At 41.3% G+C, this 20,841-nt stretch overlaps 1 protein-coding gene across 8 annotated transcripts in view; it reads right to left on the reverse strand.

Annotated features, from left to right (window-relative positions):
• Nucleotides 1-1,573: 1,573 nt before the first annotated feature.
• Nucleotides 1,574-20,841, reverse strand: part of PDE9A (phosphodiesterase 9A) — a 68,785-nt gene continuing 49,517 nt past the window's right edge. For all 8 annotated transcript variants that reach the window (XM_083735055.1, XM_083735056.1, XM_083735058.1 and 5 more), the window contains 12 exons: nucleotides 20,312-20,393; nucleotides 19,049-19,123; nucleotides 16,545-16,631; nucleotides 15,158-15,262; nucleotides 13,140-13,222; nucleotides 12,331-12,487; nucleotides 10,629-10,742; nucleotides 9,941-10,045; nucleotides 8,676-8,804; nucleotides 8,150-8,245; nucleotides 6,369-6,443; nucleotides 1,574-5,742 (listed from right to left, as the gene is read on the reverse strand). In XM_083735055.1, the coding sequence (XP_083591181.1) occupies nucleotides 6,393-6,443; nucleotides 8,150-8,245; nucleotides 8,676-8,804; nucleotides 9,941-10,045; nucleotides 10,629-10,742; nucleotides 12,331-12,487; nucleotides 13,140-13,222; nucleotides 15,158-15,262; nucleotides 16,545-16,631; nucleotides 19,049-19,123; nucleotides 20,312-20,393 (1,084 nt within the window). In that variant the 3' untranslated portion in view covers nucleotides 1,574-5,742; nucleotides 6,369-6,392. The remainder of the gene's footprint in view (nucleotides 5,743-6,368; nucleotides 6,444-8,149; nucleotides 8,246-8,675; nucleotides 8,805-9,940; nucleotides 10,046-10,628; nucleotides 10,743-12,330; nucleotides 12,488-13,139; nucleotides 13,223-15,157; nucleotides 15,263-16,544; nucleotides 16,632-19,048; nucleotides 19,124-20,311; nucleotides 20,394-20,841) is intronic.

A 20,841-nucleotide genomic window follows, 5' to 3' on the forward strand; every position in this document is an offset into this window, starting at 1 on the left:
GACTGTAGTTGTAGTTCAGCCGCATCTGCAAGGCCACAGGTTACCAGTGCTGGAGAAGGGCCTATATATGGTAAGGCACACTGATTTTCCAGCTGTATGCAGCCTGGGGTCCACCCCCACCACTTAATGGATCCGAATGGTTTCCAAGAGTGGTAGGGGACGCTTTATCCCATGTTGATGGCCTTTCAGCTGATCCCCTGGTGGCCAGCTGGAATGTGGAGTTAACCAGGGCTATTGACTGTTTGGCTCTGAAGCGCCCTCTCTGATTGCATGGAGCCTGGACAGCCCCGTGGTTTTCCATGGATCTGAGGGCAATGAAACAATCACTGAGACAGCTAGAGAGCCGGTAGCGGATTAACTCATTCTGAAGCTGACTGGACACAGTTAGAGCTCAATGTCAAGCCTACCAAGGGGGGATAGCGACGGCGAAGAAGACTTTCTTCACCGTCTCTATTGCATCTGCAGAAAACAGCAGCAGGAGACAGCTGACAGTAGTGACAGGCAAGAAATTTAATGTTAATAAGAAACTACCCAATTCACGCTTCTCTAATTTGGACCAATATGCAAGCCGAAATGCAACTATCCTTCAAATTTTTTATTTCTCTGAATTTTGTGATGTAATTCTCCTACCCATGTGTACAAAAATGCACATATAATTTAGAAATGCATTGTATTAGGGGGAAACAATAGCAAAAATGTGTATATCAAACTTTGAAGCTTGCCTGTTGATAACTTGTTGCACAACCTTTTTAAGATGCAGATATTTCAGTGAGGGGAAAAGCCATTATTAATGCTCAGTTACAAACTATTCAACAGTTAAGATTATAAGAATCTGATGACAAGCTGACAGATTGACAGTTCTGTCTACACAAGTGCACTATAATATGATATAATCAGCTTATTCATTTGGGAAGCAAATCAACCTTTTTTAAGCAGAGCTGCATTATCCATTAAAAAACAAAGTGGGGGGGGGAGAGTTAGAACTGAAATTATAGAAAGGAGAAAATATTGATGGCCTCTTCATGCTACTGTGACACTAAATTGTGTGAATATGTTTTACATGCCACCTAAAGATTGCTAGGAGCACTATTGGGTCTGCTAAGGGCATTAATGGAAGAAATCCCAATTAAGCCACTTACACAGCCTACAGCTGTCACTTCTCTCCACTTGACAGGTTCTAATGTTTCCCCATTAAGGAAAATGTCAACCAAATCCAACCAAGTCATACTGCAAACTGGGACCCAAGTAAATGAGCCCTGTTGTAAGAGACATTCATTGCTCCCTTGTGGGCACACATACCTTTTCGCTAAGGGACAAGAGTAGGTGTACTTACTGTATTTTTTTCATGTATAACGTGCCCCCGTGTATAAGACAACCCCTATTTGGGGGGCCTCCAATTTAAGAAAATGGGGAGAGATGGCCCAGAGTTGTTGAGCAAAAAGGTTGGGTTGGGAGTGTGGTGATCATACAGGGTCCCCGGACGTTTCACCGTCTATTGATCCCTGTGCCACCATCTTATTTCTTGCTGCCACCACCCAGGCCCCACCTGGTACAATACTGAGTCCAGTCAGGGTTAAATTGGAACATAAACTTCTGTTTATTTATTGCAGTTTAACAAGCGTGTGGTTTCATAAACGGTATCGGTCCATTACAATCATGGGGTGCCTATCCAGACCTATAACTTCCGCTACCTGCTCCCACTCGCTAAATCACCTCTCAGATATTTACTTGTCTTCCTACTTCCTGACTCAGCTTATTTCGCTACACTAACTCAACCAACCCACACTCTATCCCAATTCACTCCCACTGCAACCAACCACCCAACTCCCAACGAACTCTCCCCTTCACCCCTCCCAGAACTGGTTTTATGGTCCCTCTGACTCCACCCCCTGGGTTCTGATTGGGTAATCTGTTTAACTATTTCACCTCCAGCGCTCTCATGTTAACATCACAGGGAGTGCCCAGGTTTTTTCAGGGTTTTTTTTTGGAGGGGATTGCCCAATTGCCACAACAGTAGTCAATCCACAGTAGCCCTTGCCGCAGCCACCAATCATCAGCCCAATTGCCACAGCAGCAGCCAATCCACAGCAGCCTTTGCCACAGCTACCAATCACACACACAACCACCACTGACAAGCTCCTGCTAGCGCTGCAACCAATCGCTCATTCCCCATCTGCACTATCCATGTATAAGATGACCCCCCATTTTGAACATTATTTTACAGTAAAACAAACCTTGCTTATACATGGAAAAGTACGGTAATTTTATTTCTACTGTACTAGAAGCCTGTGGGAGCTACTGCCCACTGAACTGGTAGGGTGGAAGGTCTACTCCTTCCTTGGAATAAGTGATACTTGTGCTTCAGCTTCTCTTTCCTTCCCTCCGTCTTTCCTTTTAGCTCTCATGCAGGTGCTCACAAGGCTCTGCAGTATGTAGTATTTGCATTCTAACTCCCCTCTTTAATCAGCTCCATGCATGTCTGCCTGGCACCTTTTGTGCTTCTCTCTATCTCTTTATACTTGACATTAGATCCATCCAATCTCTACCACTTGGTAGATATAATGCCAGAACCGCTTGTTCAACTGGAATAACCCAACGTCTTATTTTTGTAACAACCCGAACAGTAACCAATCTTTCTGTTTTGTAATAAACTGTGTTTTCTTTGATTCTCAGCTTTGGATTTTTGTTTGGATAGCTAATTCCCCACTGCACACTAAGTCTGAGCTAATGATCTGAAGTCCCATGTTCCTCCTCTCCATATACATTGATTTGTTCACCGGGATGACAATAGCAGTAGTTCAGGGACATTTGACAAATGTCAGGAATACAACCATGCTGAAGACAATATCAGATTTATTCTACTTCTGTTTGAAAAAGAAATTACAACAGTTTGGAATAATAAATTTTGTTCACTCAATGAACAGGTGCCTTCAAACAGCATGTAATAAACTAGAGAGATTTCATCTGCGGCTTGCTTCTTCAGTTGTGTGACTCAGGAAGAAGAATGCTTAGAAATTTTCTAGCTCTGCTTAAGGATGCCTGTCCACATCCCATGTGGATTTCAGAGCAGATCGAACAGTATTTCTGGTCAACAGAAATGGATCAAAATGCAGTAATGGACCATCTCCCAAAATACATATTGGAGAGCTATCATCACCAAGAAAAAAACATCTACACACAAACAATACAAGAGTAAAGGTTTGCTGTTCCAAAATGTTTTGTCACACTTAAAGGTGGCACGATTATTATTCAGTGCTGGAGAGCCAGGTGTTAGTCACTGAGATCCTTTGGTAAGGGAAGCCTGAGTGTTAGCAAGATATCTCCTGTTTTGCATGGAAGAAAGTCTGAGCACCCACCTACACAATTTCTTTTAAAATCCAAACTGAGATTCAGAAAGCAGCTCTGCAGCTCACAGGCATATGGCTTGGGTACATGTGCCCTTCAAACGGAGACACAAGCATCCTTGGATGGCAATGCCTTCCTTATGCATTACTCTAGATTTATAAACTCACTTTAAAAGCAACCTAACAAAAGCCTATGTAGAAATTACAGTGCATACCTCATTTAAAACATATACATACATGAATAGTACATAGAGGTACAACGGGATTTCTTACATTTCTCCCAGAGCAAATCCAAGGCATCTTTCATAAACCACACCTTTTATTTTGCGTCTTGTGCTTTACTTCCAAGTACATTTCCAACAGGATGCTGTGGAAGGCATACATGACCATCAGTTGCACCAAAGGATATCTCCCTTGGCTCGTACTTGAATACTGATGTGTCTCTAGACTTTGGGAGAACTAAGAGCATAGAAGGGGAAATTTCACCAGATGTAGGATTCCCCAGTCCTCTCTTTTGTACAACAATCCTTCTGTGGGTCTGAATGTGAATGCTCAGGGCGCCCTAGTTGCTGGCACTTAAGTCCTGTGCCTGTCATAGGCTTTCTAGGGGACCTTGCGCAAACCAGATTAAAGTGGTACCTCGGTTTACGAACTTAATCTGTTCTGGAAGTCCGTTCTTAATCCAAAACCATTCTTAAACTGAGGCACACTTCCCTAATGAGGCCTCCCGCCGCTGGTGCCCTTCCACTGTTTGGATTCCATTCTTAGACTGAGGTAAAGTTCCCAAACCTGAACACTATTTCCGGTTTTGCAGAGTTCGTAAATCGAATCGTTCGTAAACAGGACTGTTCTTAAACCAAGGTACCACTGTAGTTTCTTCATGCCCAACGTTCCTTTCTGTAACCTGGGAGCAACAACCCATGCCCATTTCAGTTGGATGCGTTGGTCCCAAACTCTCATTGTTCAGTATTAAAAGGGCACACTGTCAGCATTAACCTTAGCAATTCCCATCCAAGCAAAATGGCTGCCAGCTTTTGTCCAGTAAAAGCTGCCATGTGAATTTAAGCACTGTATTAATCTGCCCAAGTAGGTCTTGAAGGCCACATGCAAAGGTTTTTCCTAGCTCTACATCTCAAGACCCTTCTAATTGTGGAGGTTTCAGAGACTGAATCTCAAACTGTAAGCATGGAAAACACATGCTAATAGTCCCTCACCATCACAGACCCTTCTCAGGCACTGGGTGTGTGGTATATTCTCCACAGAAAAATATAATAATTATGGAGCTTTCATTAAACAAATCTCAGTTGTACATAGCATCTAGTCAAATCTAGACTAGATTCTTGCCAATATATGTGTAGGCAAATATAATGCCAGTTTATCAGAGTTTTCGGTTAGCTGATTAGTTGAGATGCCACATTCATTAAACCAGAACATGATGCAGGAAATGTAAATAAAGTAAAATAAAAAAAACTTATGAAAATATATTCTTTGTTGAAGAGTTAGCTATTTATTACATTTATACTCCACTCTTCCAAGAAGGAACACAGATTAGCTTAGTTCTGGTTCCTCTGAAATTTGAGTTCCTATCCAAGCAGTTTACAGTGCTAGACCTGTCAAACTTTGGCAACAGGAACTGCTTCATGTTCATAACATACTTGGGGGCCTTTTCAATTCTCTCAGTGCTCAGGGATAAGGTAACCGGAAACCTGTAGGCCACATCTGTCTCTCTAAAGGACCATCATCTGTACTCCTCAGTTACTGACCCAAAAACAAAAGGGGGAACAGCATATGCAGAGAGGGACTACGGCGGCAGGGCTGAGGGACTGGGCTATCATTTCACCCTCCCTCGTGAAGGGTTTTCCTGGCCAATATTTGCTGACCAGAGAAGAGAACATTAAGCTTCTCAGCTTGCTATTGGTTTTGTCAAATCCCTCGGCAAGGTGACACTTCTAAATCGTACACAGACATATTGAGATAAACTGTTGTTACTTTAACGCTACACAAAACTACATTTTAAAAGATTTCTAAAACAACTCGCTTAAAAAGTACAATTTTTCCCAATACATCTCCATATGACAACCAGAAGCAGTTAAAAAAAGAAGAAGACATATAAAATATTAAAAAGAGAATATTTACAGCAGCCATTTTTTGGTATAAGAATATATTATTTAGAAGATTACTTTTTCTTTTAAAAAAATGTACAACAGCAGAGATTCCTTATTATCTACCTCCATAAGGATAAATACTAGGGTTCTTTTTTTATATAAAAAAGGAACTTGGAAAAAGTGCTTGTGGCAGTGTCAGCTGTTCAGTCTCATCCTCCGTCAGTGCTGTGCAATCCCATGATGCTTAGCTAGACTTGGCAAACCTCTAAAGGATCTTTGTGTCCATTATAATGCTGGAATTAAAATACAAACATCGTTAGGCCCAAAGAATGAGGTCTCATCCACTCAGAATAATTTTTGGCAGCGCTCAGACGTGCTGATTCAGCACACCTTTTAAGCCACACACACAGCAACTGTGGTAATCCCTATTTGGCCACATTTTCACCATACATTTAAAGCACTAAGAGACCACTTTAAAGAGCCGTAGCTTCCCACGAGGAATTATGGAAGCTGTAGTTTGTTAAGGCTGCTGGAAGTTGTTGAGAGACCTTATTTTGCCTCACAGGGTTACAATTCTCAGAGTGCTTTAACAATCAATCCCTCTTCTTAGGGAACTCTGGAAATTGTAGTTCTGTAAGGGGACTAGGACACTCCTAACAACTCGAGAGCGCTCTCTCTCTCTCTCTGCTTTTCATTACTGGTTTTATATTGTATAAATAGTTGGTCAAAAATGCATTACAATTCTATTTCATTTTGTTTTTCACAAGCATATGTTCAATATATTGCAGAGAAACTAGCTGGATTTTATCAGTTTATTTGCTGAAAACATCTCATGCCATAGGCAATTTTCTATATAATGTTTTACATGTTGTCACCATGTTTCTTAATGTAAAAATATCCTTTAAAGAGGGATAATTACCCTGATGTGCCTTGCCTTTGCTTTTCACTTCTCCTTGCTTCCAATTGCCAAACTTTCGTTCTTCTTCTTCTGTAACTAGTTAAGAGTAGAATGGAATAATTAACCATGGGAGTCATGAGGCATCTGATTTGTCAGTATAGCAGCCATCGAGTCATTGGCACAACCCAGCAAATATGATCATCAGTACATGAAATCTGTTCGTTTCAATGGAGTTTCCTTACAATGTGCCCCAAAGGATCTGCAGCATCAGTGGTGGGTGTACAGGAACCATTATTTTTCTCTCTGGTTCTTAGTTTCCTCTGGGTACCCAACACACGTAGGCACCAGTGGGGAATGCATGAGAGTGTGAACTGCCTTTTGAGTAGGGGTGGCCCATCCCGTTTTGCCACCCAAGAAAGCCAGTGTGGTGTAGTGGTTAAGAGCGGTGGACTCGTAATCTGGTGAACCGGGTTCGCGTCTCTGCTCCTCCACATGCAGCAGGTGGGTGACCTTGGGCTAGTCATACTTCTTTGAAGTCTCTCAGCCTCACTCATCTCACAGAATGTTTGTTGTGGGGGAGGAAGGGAAAAAGAGATTGTTAGCCGCTTTGAGACTCCTTAGGGTAGTGATAAAGCAGGATATCAAATCCAAACTCTTCTACCCGAGGCAAAACAGGAAGCTGCTGCCCCTGTCTCCTGCCCAACTGATGAAGCTTACTGGAGTTGTGTGGCAGTACCTTCTGGTAAGATCTTGTGGAGCTCTCATGAGATGGGAAGAAATGGAACATGATCGTTATACAAATCTAGCTTGGAATGAAGCCAGATCAATAAAGCTAGGAGAATGAAAAGCCCATAGTGAAAAGATTACAAGGTGAAACATTGGGCATCATTTGGGGCCAATGCTGAAAAACTAAAAGCAGGCTTCTCTGTCAGTGGCTAGCTTACCCTCTGCCACTCAGAAGGATGGCTCTGTCTTCATTATTTGCCACTGCGATCCAAAGGCCATTTGACTGCCTCAGCAGGAGCCACAAGCACTTGACAAAGGAGAGCTATAATTTGCCCCGCATGTGTTCTGCTTTGCATGCATCATTTTCATATTAGTTGCCTTATTACCAGAAGTGCTATGCTACTATGCTTAAATGAACCAATTAATTCATGAAATTTGTACATCCCTGTTTTATTGGCATCGAAGGAAACCTGTGGTGACTTCCTTCCAGAGGGCATTATAGCATTACACATGAGAATGTAGGAATCTTTGCTTCAGCGTGAAAATCACAAAGCCTGTTTTATCAAGCACAGTTGTAAGTGAAGTTAGAAAATCTTCTCATGTGTTCTGTGGTGTATTCACAGCCAGAACCAGCTATACCCTTTGGTTCAAAAGTTCCCATTACATTAGACCTGTTCCTCAACTTACTATTAAGGCTGTACTCCTACATACTTATTTGGAAGTAGGGATGGGAAGAAATTTGATTTGGTTAGGATTTAACACAAACCTACCAGTTTGAACAATATGTGACTGAAGCACAGCTATCCTTCAAAATTTGCACTTCTATAAAATTTGCACTTATATGAATTTTGTATTGCATTTCTTGAAACAAATAATGCACACAAAAATGCATATTATTGGGCAAGTATGTGCAAAAATGCATATATTTGTGAAAATGGCATATAAAAATGTGTTGTGTTAGGAGAATTCTTGCAAGAAAAACCTCAAAATCCTGATTCATCTAAGAGAGTCTGGGTGTTGCCTTTTCAGCCTCTGCAGTTGTCCTTGTTAATCCCACAAACAGAAGCTTGTCTTACCTCTTTCACAGCATCATCTATTTGCTTCAGCTCCTCATAGCGGTCCCTGGATTCCCAAAGTGGTTGGAGCAATACTTCTTCAACCTCTGGGAAAAGCTAAAACAAAGCAAGAAAGGTAAACTAAAATTGGTTTCCAATAACTATGTGTTTTGAAATGAGAAAAATTCAGCATGCTAGCATTGTATAAATGAGTTATTAAAAGCCTGGAATGTTAGTACTGTCCCCCCCCCACTCCTATGCTTGCTAATGGCAAGTTTTTCCTTGTGGTGGATTTGTAGCTGGGCCTGGAAGACATAGCCTTCCATCCCTTCAAGTTGTATTTTACTTGTAAACACCTATGAGATGATTGCTAATCACATTGGGTGTTTCCAAACAATGGTTTTTTGGTGGGTGGGTTTCAGTTGCATACCAGGAAATCCAGGTTGTGCAATTAAAGTGGATTTGGGGTTCTTGCACCCATCAAAAAAGCTATGAGAAAATGCACTTGATCCAAGGGCTTTTGATCAATCAACTTCTTTGACCTTACCTTTGTTACAGTTTCAAACATTGGGATAAGAACAAACTTCAGGAAGCCTATCTGTGCTGTAGGTTTGGTCACTTTGTCTCGGTCCATGAAAGGGGCCACCGGAAGGCCTTCGGACTTTTCCCGGTCACTCTAGGACAAAGTGTAGCAATACATTAAGTAAATTCAAACCAGTGGTCAATATTTATCTAATTTGGAATGATATAATTGGTTATTATGTGTGACCTGTTTATGCTGGTTTTTTTTTTTTAATTAATTATAATTGAAAGCTGCAGCTGAAAGATTTTCAGACCTACAGAAATTTGGGTCATTGGAGGAAAAGTGGGAGGGTGGCAGAGACACCTTCTGGGGGTTCTCAGCAGGGAAGATTATGTGCACCCTAAACACACTTATCTGGAAGTAAGGCCCATTGAATACAGTGTCGGATTGCTCTGCAAATGAATGAAGGGCAAACTGAACATTCTTTCATCTTTTTCGCTTTCTGCTATTATTCAATGGCTTTTTTGGCTGTATTTTAAATTTTCCACACTGGGAACATGTTAAATCAAGAAATAATAGAACTGCCTTTTTGTGCTGCCTATCACGATCAAGCCTTACTTGGTGTGATGTCAACTGCCACAGCTTGTATATACACATTGTGTTGACGGATTTGAGAGGGCAAATGGACTGCTACTTTTTTTTGGTTACTTCCTGCAGTCATCTCCAAATAAAATCCGGTAAGAAATGATAACGATGTGGCACCATAAGGTGCTTTTTTCCAGCACTAATGAGATTGTCCTTTTGAAATGATCACAGCGCTTTCTTTCTTTTTCTTTTCGCCTTTCTCTTAAAAAACCCCCAACTTTTCAGTTCTAATAGGCTTAGTCATGAATGGTTCAAAGCCACAGATATAAATAATCCAAACTTAACCTACATGGTGCTGCTTATTTAGCTGACATTTTCTACAAAGTCCTTGTCCCTGTTTGGTTTCAAAATGGTTTACATGCTGAGTTAACTCCTAAAAACAGCCCTGTTAGAGAAAACAGGCAGAAATCTGCTAACATTTGCATTTCTGGGCTGTGATTGCCCTTTTAGGCTACAAATTACAGTCAATTACAATCACTTTTATTCAAAGTACATCATCAGTATGACACACTTTCAAGACCCTGGTGAGAAAGGGTTTTTCATCTTGGTGGACCTAGAAAGTCAGGCATTGTTACTGGATAACTTCCAGCTCTGTTGTATTGAAACATGAACTACTACGGCAGTTCCACTGGGTGTACCCTTACCTGCATAAAATACTCCTCTAATAAGCAGTCTACCCATGGCTCTGCCACTTCCATTGGGCGAACTTCATTGGAGATATCACAGCATTTGATCAGGACCATCTTTAGCTGAAAGGAGGAGAGCATTTTACAGTGTGGTAAGAAATCTGCCAAGGGACGTAGGTGGTGCTGTGGGTTAAACCACAGAGCCTAGGATTTGCCAATCAGAAGGTCAGCGGTTCGAATCCCCACGACAGGGTGAGCTCCCGTTGCTCGGTCCCTGCTCCTGCCAACCTAGCAGTTTGAAAGCACCTCAAAGTGCAAGTAGATAAATAGGTACCCCAGAGTCATCCATGACTGGACCTAATGGTCAGAGGTCCCTTTACCTTTACCTAAGAAATCTGCCATGTTTACCTGCACTTATTACCGGGCAATGTTTCCTTCATTTCTCAGTGAGATGTCAGCACTGAAAATAGGGGCACCTCCAGCCTGCCATTAGGCTGTGGCTGTACACAGCAATAAGCTGGTCTTGCTATTAAAGTGCATTTGTACTGTATTTGTGCTGAACTTTCAGCTTCTACTCCTGCTACATGACATGTCCTGTGACACCCCCACATTGGTGCCTCCACACTGGCATTGTTTGACTCAGGCTGTTGTTCCTGTCCCCCACTTTGACCCCTTTAACATCTGAAAACAGAGAATATTGTCTTACCTGGGTCAGGTGCTCCTCATTTGAATAGTCAAACTTGTCCAGTATTTCTTTGAAAGCGTCCAAAATTTCAGCGTGCCTTGCCATGTCTGTTGCTAGGATTAATGTAATTATCCCCTATGTGAAACAAACCAACCAACAATATTGTAAGACGTTTATATTTCTTAAGGTAGAAATGCCACTACTTCGCCTATGGTTCCCCTCCACTCCAACAATTTACCCATTTAACAGTTTTGTACCAAATTCTCACTTTTTTTTTTTTTTTTGGACTCTGGGAAGATGCTGGGGAGCAGGAGAAAACTCTAGAGATAAAAGCCAAGCTGCGCATTTGTTTTGTCTTCTAGAAAGGAGAGGCACACTGAGAAGCCTCAGTTCAGATGCTCCCTAGAACTGCTCTTAGCCACACAATGGGAAACCTGAGGGCTTAATTTGTCAAGCTTTTAAGTTTCCTTCCTCATAGCTAATAGCTACTGTGTGTGTTCTAGACTGGGGCTAAGGTGCAAGGAGGGAAAGATATGACCTTCCTTACTATGCTCCTGATTCAGAATTGGGAGTCCCCAAGGTTGCTTTTACAAAAATGAAAACATTTGGTGTTTAAAACCAAGAGCTGCAACACTGAAAAAACGTATCAGTGTTCTTAGGCAATTTGATTAAGGCACATGCGATATTCAAATTGGTGGGGAAAGACATTTATTTTATTTATAGATAAAAGGTAAAGGACCCCTGGACAGTTAAGTCCAGTCAAAGGCAATTATGGGGTGTGGCGCTCATCTCACTTTGAGGGCGAGGGAGCTGGTGTTTGTCCACAGACAGCTTTGCGGCCAGCAAGACTAAACTGCTTCTACCGTAACAGGACACTGTGATGGAAACCAGAGTGCATGGAAACGCCGTTTACCTTCCTGCTGCAACAGTACCTATTTATCTACTTGCACTGGTGTGCTTTCAAACGCCTGAGTGGGTAGAAACTGGTAGAAAGCAATGGGATCTCACCCTGTCGTCAAAATTCAAACTGATGACCTTCCAATTGGCAAGCCAAAGAGGCTTAGTGATTTAGACCACAGTGCTACCCGTGTCCTTTATTTTATTTATATCCTGCCCTTCAACAGGTTCTTAGAGCTTTACAGAAAGTTATAAGTACATTTTTTTAAAGAATCAAAACAAGAACACCAGAACACCACAATATAAAAGAGCAGTTTGGGACCATGATATGTGAAGTGCTTATTTCACCAGGTTTGGCTTATTTTCTCAAACCACAACCAATGCTTAATTTCTAAAATAAGAGATGCTGAGGTTTAAGACTGCCTATCAATTTGACCTAATTATAGATTCTGGGGGTCTGGTTGTAAAGGTTTTGAATGGTAGCAATCACTCTGGACAAGCTCATAGGCACTCTGTACAGTGCTACCTCGGGTTACAAACACTTTGGGTTACAAACTTTGCCCCAGGATGAGAATGGAAATTGCACGCCAGCGGCACGACAGCAGCAGGAGGCCCCATTAGTGAAAGCGCGCCTCAGGTTAAGAAGGATTTCAGGTTGAGAATGGACCTCCGGATTGAATTAAGTTCGTAAACCGAGGTACCACTGTACTTTACGTTTTCTCCACATGTCTCATGACTGAGCCCAGGCATTTCATTAATAATAGCAGATGGTCTCTGACAATAATACACATTGACAGGAACTTTGCCACATCTTTCTGACCCATACCTGCCTAATCCGTTTGAACTGCTCCTTATCAACATGGGACAAAATGTTGCATTCTGGCTGCGCAAGGATCTGGAAAGCCACAGCACAGTGATGGTTCTCCAGCGGGGAAATGTCATTGTAGCGCACAGCAAGCTCCGTCCGTGCATTAATTTGGTACCTGGTGTGAAGGAAACACATAGAAAGAAATGCACAAGCAGCCCAAAGGGAAGGTGCTCATCTGTAGTTTGAAGGCAATTTGAAATTTGTGGGATTCTGAACTCCTGGATGTCAGAGTCTCTCCCACATCCAAGTGAAGCCTTTTTTAAATGAGACAAATTCCAAAGGGATAGTCATGTTAGTCTGTTCTTGTAACAAAACCTTGGAGGGTTTTTTGTGGTACCCTTAAAAACATAAACAATGTGTGGCATAAGCTTTTCTGATCCAGAGCCCACCCTGTCAGGTGCATGTCAAAGGTAGCTCTATCTCAAGAAAGTTTATGCCAAAAGAAATTTCTCAGGTTTTATTTTTGGTCTGCATTTGCCCGAATACTATATATTTTGGAAAGTGGTTTGTCTGTCTGTCCACCTGTTATTTATAGGTTCAGCCACCTCTTTATAACATCACTGTCAAATATGGCATGCAAATTCATGAAGTGGGGGCAGCAGTCTTCATTGATGTTTTGATGTTGGGCAAAGATGGCGTGACTCTGCCAATTTTTGTGTGTGACGGGCCCAAACTCACTAATTACACTATCCTGGGCAGCACCGGACACGTCCTGCTAGTACTTTACATTCCTAATCATTCTTTTCACACACAAAAAGGATACATACGTGTTGTTATATCCAGGGTGATCCAGATCATGACACACCGATGCAGTCATTAGTATTAAGATATCCATTTGAGAAAGCTTTACCTAAGCAGGAAGAAGAAAATGCAGCTCATTAATTCAAACAGCTTTTATAATAAAGAAATCATATCTAACATTTCAAAATGTGCAGTTCTAACTAGGGTTCAGCGCACAGTTTAATAACTGCATGCTTTGCAACTTAGACTAAAACTATAATGACGACAACAGGGTCTTCAACCTTGCCTCTGGTGCATAATTAACAACAGGATGGAATAGAGAAAGTGGAGTTTGCACAATAGTGGATAAATTTAATTTAAAGTCAAAGGTTTCTCATCTTGTAAGAAATTATGCCAAAATTTGTGTTAATTATAAAAAGCTATTTATTTGGGCATTTCGTGCATCACTTGAGCTTGGAAGAGAAGTGTGAAGAATAAAGGCTTAGGGTCTATTTTTTGCTTGGGATAACAACCAGGGCCTTGTTGTTGTTTAGTCATTTAGTCGTGTCCGACTCTTTGTGACCCCATGGACCAGAGCATGCCAGGCCCTCCTGTCTTCCACTGCCTCCCGCAAACCAGGGCCTACTTGAATAAATAATGCCAGCTGATTTTAGCCACAGACTGCTGTTGGTTGTCTTGATTATAGACCACTTAATCTGTTTATGAAAATTTGACCTCCACCCAGCAGAGGCAAGAACCCAAATATTGCTTTTATTAGCAAGGGTCAGTTTCCTAATATTGTGTCTAACTAGGCAGGGAGGGGAAAAACCACCCACAGTCAAGTTGTTCAGGTTTGGAGTATCACTAGCTAGACACCATTGCCAGTTTTGCTGTACAGGGGAGGACAACACGAAGGCTAAAGTTCCTTGCCTTTACCTTCCTACCAACTTCAGCAAGGGCAGAAGTACCACCTTGGTATCCCTTCCTCCGACTTAGGTGCAAGAAGAAGTTAAGGCACTTTGTCCACACTGAAGCTGGATGGAAGAGGAAGCCAAGATAGATAAGTTAAATATGCCATATAGTATTGTCATTTAAAAAAAGCAGCTGCAGGGAGCCCTGATTCCGAGTTGGACAGTGCAGTGAGATCGATTATGCTATTTGCCTTGGGAATTAACAGCTATGGGCACAAGCAGTGGCTAGGGGGCGGTGTTCGTTGGGGAAAATGGCACAGGGCAGGAGTTAATCCCCCTCTCCCATGCCATGGTTCTGATCTGGATCAGGGTCCACCACTGCTGCCTTTTTAAACCCCCCCCCCCTCTCTCTCTCTCAACATACAATGCCATCATGTATTTGGGATATTATTTAGTTAAATCCGTGGTTCCCAAGGTGGGGCACATACGCCACAGGGGGGCAATTTGATTTTTAAGGGGGGCAATTTGAGAATGACAGTGAATGGCCTTTTTAGGCTTCCCCCACCTGAATAGGAGTTTACAGGGGGTGGGCATCAGGATTTTAGAGATGCTTAGGTGGGGCATGGCCAAAAAAAAGATTGGGAACCACTGAGTTAAATGTATTTCAAAGCTGGTGGGAGCTTCAGTAAGGTGTGGAGCCCAATCAGAATTATGCTGTGGGCTTACAACCTCTCATGGAGCATTCCAGGTTTACATATTCAGTAACTCCTGCACTTGCCAAGATTTCTATCTATGTGTCAGTTCATAGAATTGTAGGGTGGAAGGGACCATGAAGGCCATCTGGTCCAACCCCCTGCAATGCAGGAATCTTTTGCCCAAAATGAGGCTCGAACCCATGACCCTGAAATTAAGAGTCCCATGCTCTACCTACCGAGCTATCCCAACTCATTTCATTCACCCTTTGGTTCTCCTCTCAAATGCAAACAGATTAAAAATGGTGGTTTCCCTGGCACAACTACATGCCTTTCAATAATCAACAACCACCACTTCTGGATAAAATACATTATTACAGGCAGAAGACCATTGATTTCACAATTTGTGGGGGGGGGGGGACTAGAGAGAGAGAAAGCCAATGCAGCCAGAGAAAGACACACCTGGAGACTGCAGAGAGAGATCATACTGTACATCATCTGGGTAACGCAGAAGCAATGTCGAAAATTATGGAATGGATTGTTTCTGTAATTGTCATGAATACACAGCTAAAAACAAAAAGGGAGAAATTTATGAGGAAAACAAGCATTTGGCATTTAATCCTCCCAACCAACACTTTGATGCTATAATTATAGCCCCTTGGAATCTGTGCTTTACAAGCCCATGCCATGCTGATAAGGTAACTGGGCCCCGCAGAAATAAGGAGAAGGTTGACTCTTCCTCTTATTTCTTTTTCTCCCCTCTCCCCTGCTGCTGCTGTGCCCACTTTTTTGTTTTTCTCAGTTTTGGACACTCCCCCTCCCATTGACACTGTGACCTCCACCATGTAGGTAAAGAGTTAAAATATTGATGAAAAGACCAAGTTGTGCACTCGTTTTGTTCCTTTCCATGACATTGTGTGTCAAGGCCCCGAGCCCTCCCCCATTTGCTGAATAATGAAACACATGGACAGCATCAGTATTTTAGGCTACTGGGTGAATTTAGGCCACACCTTTATTGGTTACAGAACAATGGGGGTGGAGACGCTCCTTCAGGTATACTGGACCGAGGGTGTTTACTGCTGTAAAGGTCAGCACCAACACTTTGAACTGTGCTCGGAAACATACTGGGAGCAAATGTAGGTCTTTCAGGACCGGTGTTATATGGTCTCAGCAGCCACTCCCAGTCACCAGTCTAGCTGCCACATTCTGGATTAGTTGTAGTTTCTGAGTCACCTTCAAAGGTAGCCCCACATAGAGCGCGTTGCAGTAGTCCAAGCGAGAGATAACCAGAGCATGCACCACTCTGGTGAGACAGGGTGCAGGCAGGTATTATTTTTTATCTTTATAAAGTTGCTCATTAGGTAGTATAATTGTTGAATGATTTTTCAGCTCATTTGGATATTGTTGCAAATGCAAGCTAAGTTTAATTAATGGATACAGCTCAAAGCAAAAGTGATGCAAATTGATGGCATATGAGACATTTCAGATAAACAAGTCATACTTTTGATGATAAGCTTCTTCTTGTTGTTGTTATTATTGTTGATACTAATAATAAATGTTGCCACTTGACACCAGGCATTTTAATTTGGAGACAACTGTTGATTGGGTTGCTTATTTAAGTTTTTTGTTTAAAGAAGAGATTGACTGATGTCAGTATTGGATGGTGTCAGAATGGCAATCCTTTTGTTCTAAGAATAATATGTATTCTATATACTTTATGTGTTGGACAAGTGTTCGTTATACTCTGCTTACACATTTTTTAAAATCTGTGAATATATGAGACTATATGCCCATTTTAAAAAAATCACAAATATTTTAAATCCCATACAAGTTGCTCTTTAAATCTTACCAGCCATCGCTTCAATGTGATAGGGTTGATGTTAAAGTCTTTCACTAATCCTAAATCATGATACATATGTTCTAAACAACTCAGCATCTGGAGGAGAAAAGAAAGAATTCTCCTATTATTACATTATTTTCACTAGTGTACATCACTAACACATCAGACACTTAAGTCTGTGACTTAAAAGCATTGCTGAATTCATCTAGAATGCTGAATTTAGAAATGGGATGCTTAATTTGTGAATTCATTGGGTAATCTAGATGAACAAGTCATTATCTCTGAGGCCAAAAACTGAGGTCTAAAAACATAATGATACATTGTTCACCCAAAGCCCTTAGGAATGAAATCTAACCACCGCAGAGGATACAAACCCATATCTATAAAAAACTGAGGCAAGACTATTTCTTATTTTAAATGGAAGAGAATAATAGAATTGTACATATGGAAGGGACCATGACAGTCAAATTGTCCAACCCCCTGCAATGCAGAAATCTTTTGCCCAACATGGCAAAACCCACAACCTTGAGATTAAGAGTCTCATGTTTTGCAGACTGAGCAATTCCTACTTTAGCTTCATTTGTGACCGAAGGACCAAAATGTCCAACCCAATCACTTGCTGCACGAAATAAAAACCTATAATTCATTTTGCTCATTAGTCCATGGCAAATTCCATGAAGACTTTGAATCACACTCAGTAAGTCAGGTGAGGGGAACCTTTGGGCCTCCAGATATTGCTGAACTACAATTCCCACCATCCCGAGGCATTGCCCATGCTTGCTAGGGCTGAGGAGAGTTGTAGTTTAGCAGTGTCTGGAGGGCGAAAGGTTCTCTGCAACTGCTCTAAGTGCAAAGAAAAACAGCAGCAGAGATAATAGCAGTTGGCAACAAGCGTTATAAGCCCAGCTTGCCTAAAACTTGGGTGTCTTCCTGTAGCTTCTTTAATCTTGCATTCCCCATGCAGCAAACATAGCTGTGTAGCTGCACTGACCAGCACATACACAAGGAAAAAACTATATTAAGACAACAAACATAGGCCTTGTCTTTATTTTTTTCAGTGCTGAATTCTGGTGAGCCAGCATTTGAGCTGAAAGTACATCTCCTTCCCTGCAGTCCATCACAGGCAACACTCCTATATTTTTGTCCTTTAACATGCCACATTAGGAGAGCCAGAGGGAGGTAGAATGCAAAGGGCTAATTCTAAAGACACTTTACGGAAGGCTGTTGTGTTCTTGCTTTGCATTGTAATGATGTAACAGGGCTGTGATTTATAACACTATTAAAAATGCACCACACAAACCTGGGAAAGTGGTAACGTGAATTGAAACACCTCATATAAACTGCAAATAAACAAAAAGGTGAACCTATCCAAATGAGGCTGTGACACTGTTCACATAATGGTTTATGCAATTGCTCCTGAGAATAAAGATGACATATGTTGTGTTACTAGCAACTTGTATCTAATGATGTGATTCGCTGTCTGTACCACCAATAAGACAAGCTAGGAAAATGTTTTTTCTGTTTTCTGTTTGTATCTAAAAGTCCCCTCCCCCAACTATTTTGGAAAAGATGTCATAAAAAAGTGAGAGAGCTTTGTTTAACTAAAATTGTCACAGAAGAATTGTCATAGCAAACTGATCCTCGTGCAAACTCATGGCAATTATAAAGACATGAACAAATATGATGAAGCTGCTACATCGGTTTTGCAGATCTTAAAAATAAAAATATATTGCACATTCCACTTTTCCATGAGTTGTTTGCATTCTGATGATTAGCCAGAATAGCTCCTTTCGTAAATTCATTACAGACTCATTCTGGTTAGAAACCCAACAACAAATAAGGCAAACGGCACTAATCTAGCAAGCCTTAAAAATAAAATACAGTGAAAATAATATACAGACTTTTCATTTTCATTGATTGCCTGAACCCAACTTTTTATTCAAATTAGTACAAATCAGATTTCCCCTTTCATTTGCAAAGTGAGTCACTTTTTTGTAGTCTATAATTAGGTACAGAAAGGCTTTTGGGTGAAAAGACATTCTCAAAACCAAGTATACTTCAAAGTACAAACGATAATGGGAAAGACCTCTGTTATAGAATTCTTAGTTGAACCACATTAATGTAAAAAAACACCCTGATCCGATTAGTAAATTGTGCTTTTTGCTTATCAGCTGTCTGAAGAAATTCCTGCTTTACCTATTGTTTATTATGTGAATGGACCTGGTTTTGAGATACAGTAGGTGTCTACTCACATTATGGTACTTTTAACATGCTCCACTGCTCTGATTAGTTCCAGTACTTAGCATTTTTTAGGTTGCATTTATTTATAGAATAAGCCTTCTTAGAGTTTTCATTTATTTGAAGAGCACTTTGTATTTATCTGTACATTTTCATTCTGGTTTCTGTAACACAACCATGTCTAGGTTCTAATTCTCAAATGCTCATAAGAGTCCCACAGAACAAACATTTACAGAAGGAGGGACCAGGAATCTGTCTCCATGGGGCAGCATTACCTCATTGGGCTCCCATAGCCAGACGTCAAAGGTTGGTTTCCGAAGAGCTTCTATTGTCTCCTGAGAAAGCATGTACTGCAGAGAAAATGAGGCATTGTTATGAAATACGATTCTCAACAACACCCGCTTCATATTTTCTCTTGTAGGTCACCCATCTTCATGACTCAGCTCAATAAATTCAGTAAGTTAACTAACTAACTTACTCTCTGTATAGGATTTCATTTGAACCAGAGCTAACAGAGGGTGTAGTTCAGGCAGCAACCCCCAAATATATGAATTACAACAGTGTCTTCAAGGTTTTCCACTGTCTGTCCCAGGGGCTTAGTGTGGGGGGCACAGAGGGGCTATGGTTGCAGGTGCACAATTTTTGTGGGGGCATGAACCAGATGTCCTAGCACAGCCTGGTCCAGGGCTCATCTCCGTCCACCAAGGGCTGTATCGGCTGGACAGTCTCTCCTTCTGCACAGGCAGCTCAGTATGACCCCACTTTGCTCCAGTGGGGGTGGAGTTGCTCTGGTGGCAGCGAGGGTTGGGCTGCCCCCCCAGCACAGAAACCATACGCACCCGCACCCACCCTAGGAACTGACAACCGACACTGCACCCTTGGTCCTCCCTCTCACCATGAAGTAATTGCAAGGAGCTTGAAAAATATAGAATTAGGGCCAAGCGAGATGTGATGCTAAATGTGTCTTTCAAGAGCCTCAGTTCTTAAAATAAAATAGCAAGTGTGTGTCTCCTTACCACTTCAAAGTATGGGGAAACGTACCCCAATGAGCATCTATCGGCCCAGGCATACTACTTGGAATAGGAACTCAACATATTTTTTTAAAAAATAAATCAATCAGGGAACCTTCTTTCATAGATATGTGACTTGTAATTGATTTGTCCCTTTAAAAGTGTTTGTGGGAGGGGGTGATGGGAAAGTTTTGTTTTTGTTATGTTTTATTCTGCATTTGATGCTGCGGACGGCCCTAAAATCTTTGAATGAAAGGCAGTTTACAAATTTAATAAATAGTAATAATAATAAAGAATAATAATTTGTTGATTTAAATATTTTATATCAGCATGGGAGCAATGGAATCTAACCATCACCCGTAGCAAAGTAAATGGAAACTTTAATAAGAGATTTTATGGAGAAAATCTAGGTAGCATTTGAGTAGAAAATGTTCTCATAATAAACAAGGGATGGAAAGGATATTTTTAACTAACGTGATTATCTGCTCTGTAAAACAGAATTTTGAACTCTTATGTGTTGCTGTGTACCTTGGGATAGGATGGAACATCCCTTCGGGGCACCAGCCTCTTGCTCTCATCCAGGAAGCTGTATTTACAGGGGCAGTTGGTCCTGTGTAAAAAAACAACAAAATCCAGCCCTCTTTACCTTTTGTATATATTTTTTCAATCAAATATGAATAAACTAGTTCCTTTGACGTCTACTATCACGTGAGATCGATTTTCAGTACCAACCGACCAAACGGTTTTCACCTTTGATCCACAAAACAAAATCAGAAATGCTGCAGCCGTGCAAAATACTATTATACTGAATTTCAAACCATGGAACACAATCTAGAGAAAGCTGGCCATTTCCACACATTACACTGAAACTCTAAATCAACCGCGTCTTCTCCTGTAATGTCGTATTTGAAGGGAATTTGCACAACCATTCATAAGGGATCAAAGCTCTTGGGAGATGTTTCTACCAGGTATTTTCAGAGATGAAAAAGCCCTTTAAGCATCACAGGAAAAACATGGCCAACCCACGCTGAACATGCAGGAACCCATTTTTTAATGTG

This window comes from Podarcis gaigeae (genome assembly GCF_964106915.1).
Source record: "Podarcis gaigeae genome assembly, chromosome: 4".
Classification (NCBI taxonomy): Eukaryota; Metazoa; Chordata; class Lepidosauria; order Squamata; family Lacertidae; genus Podarcis; species Podarcis gaigeae.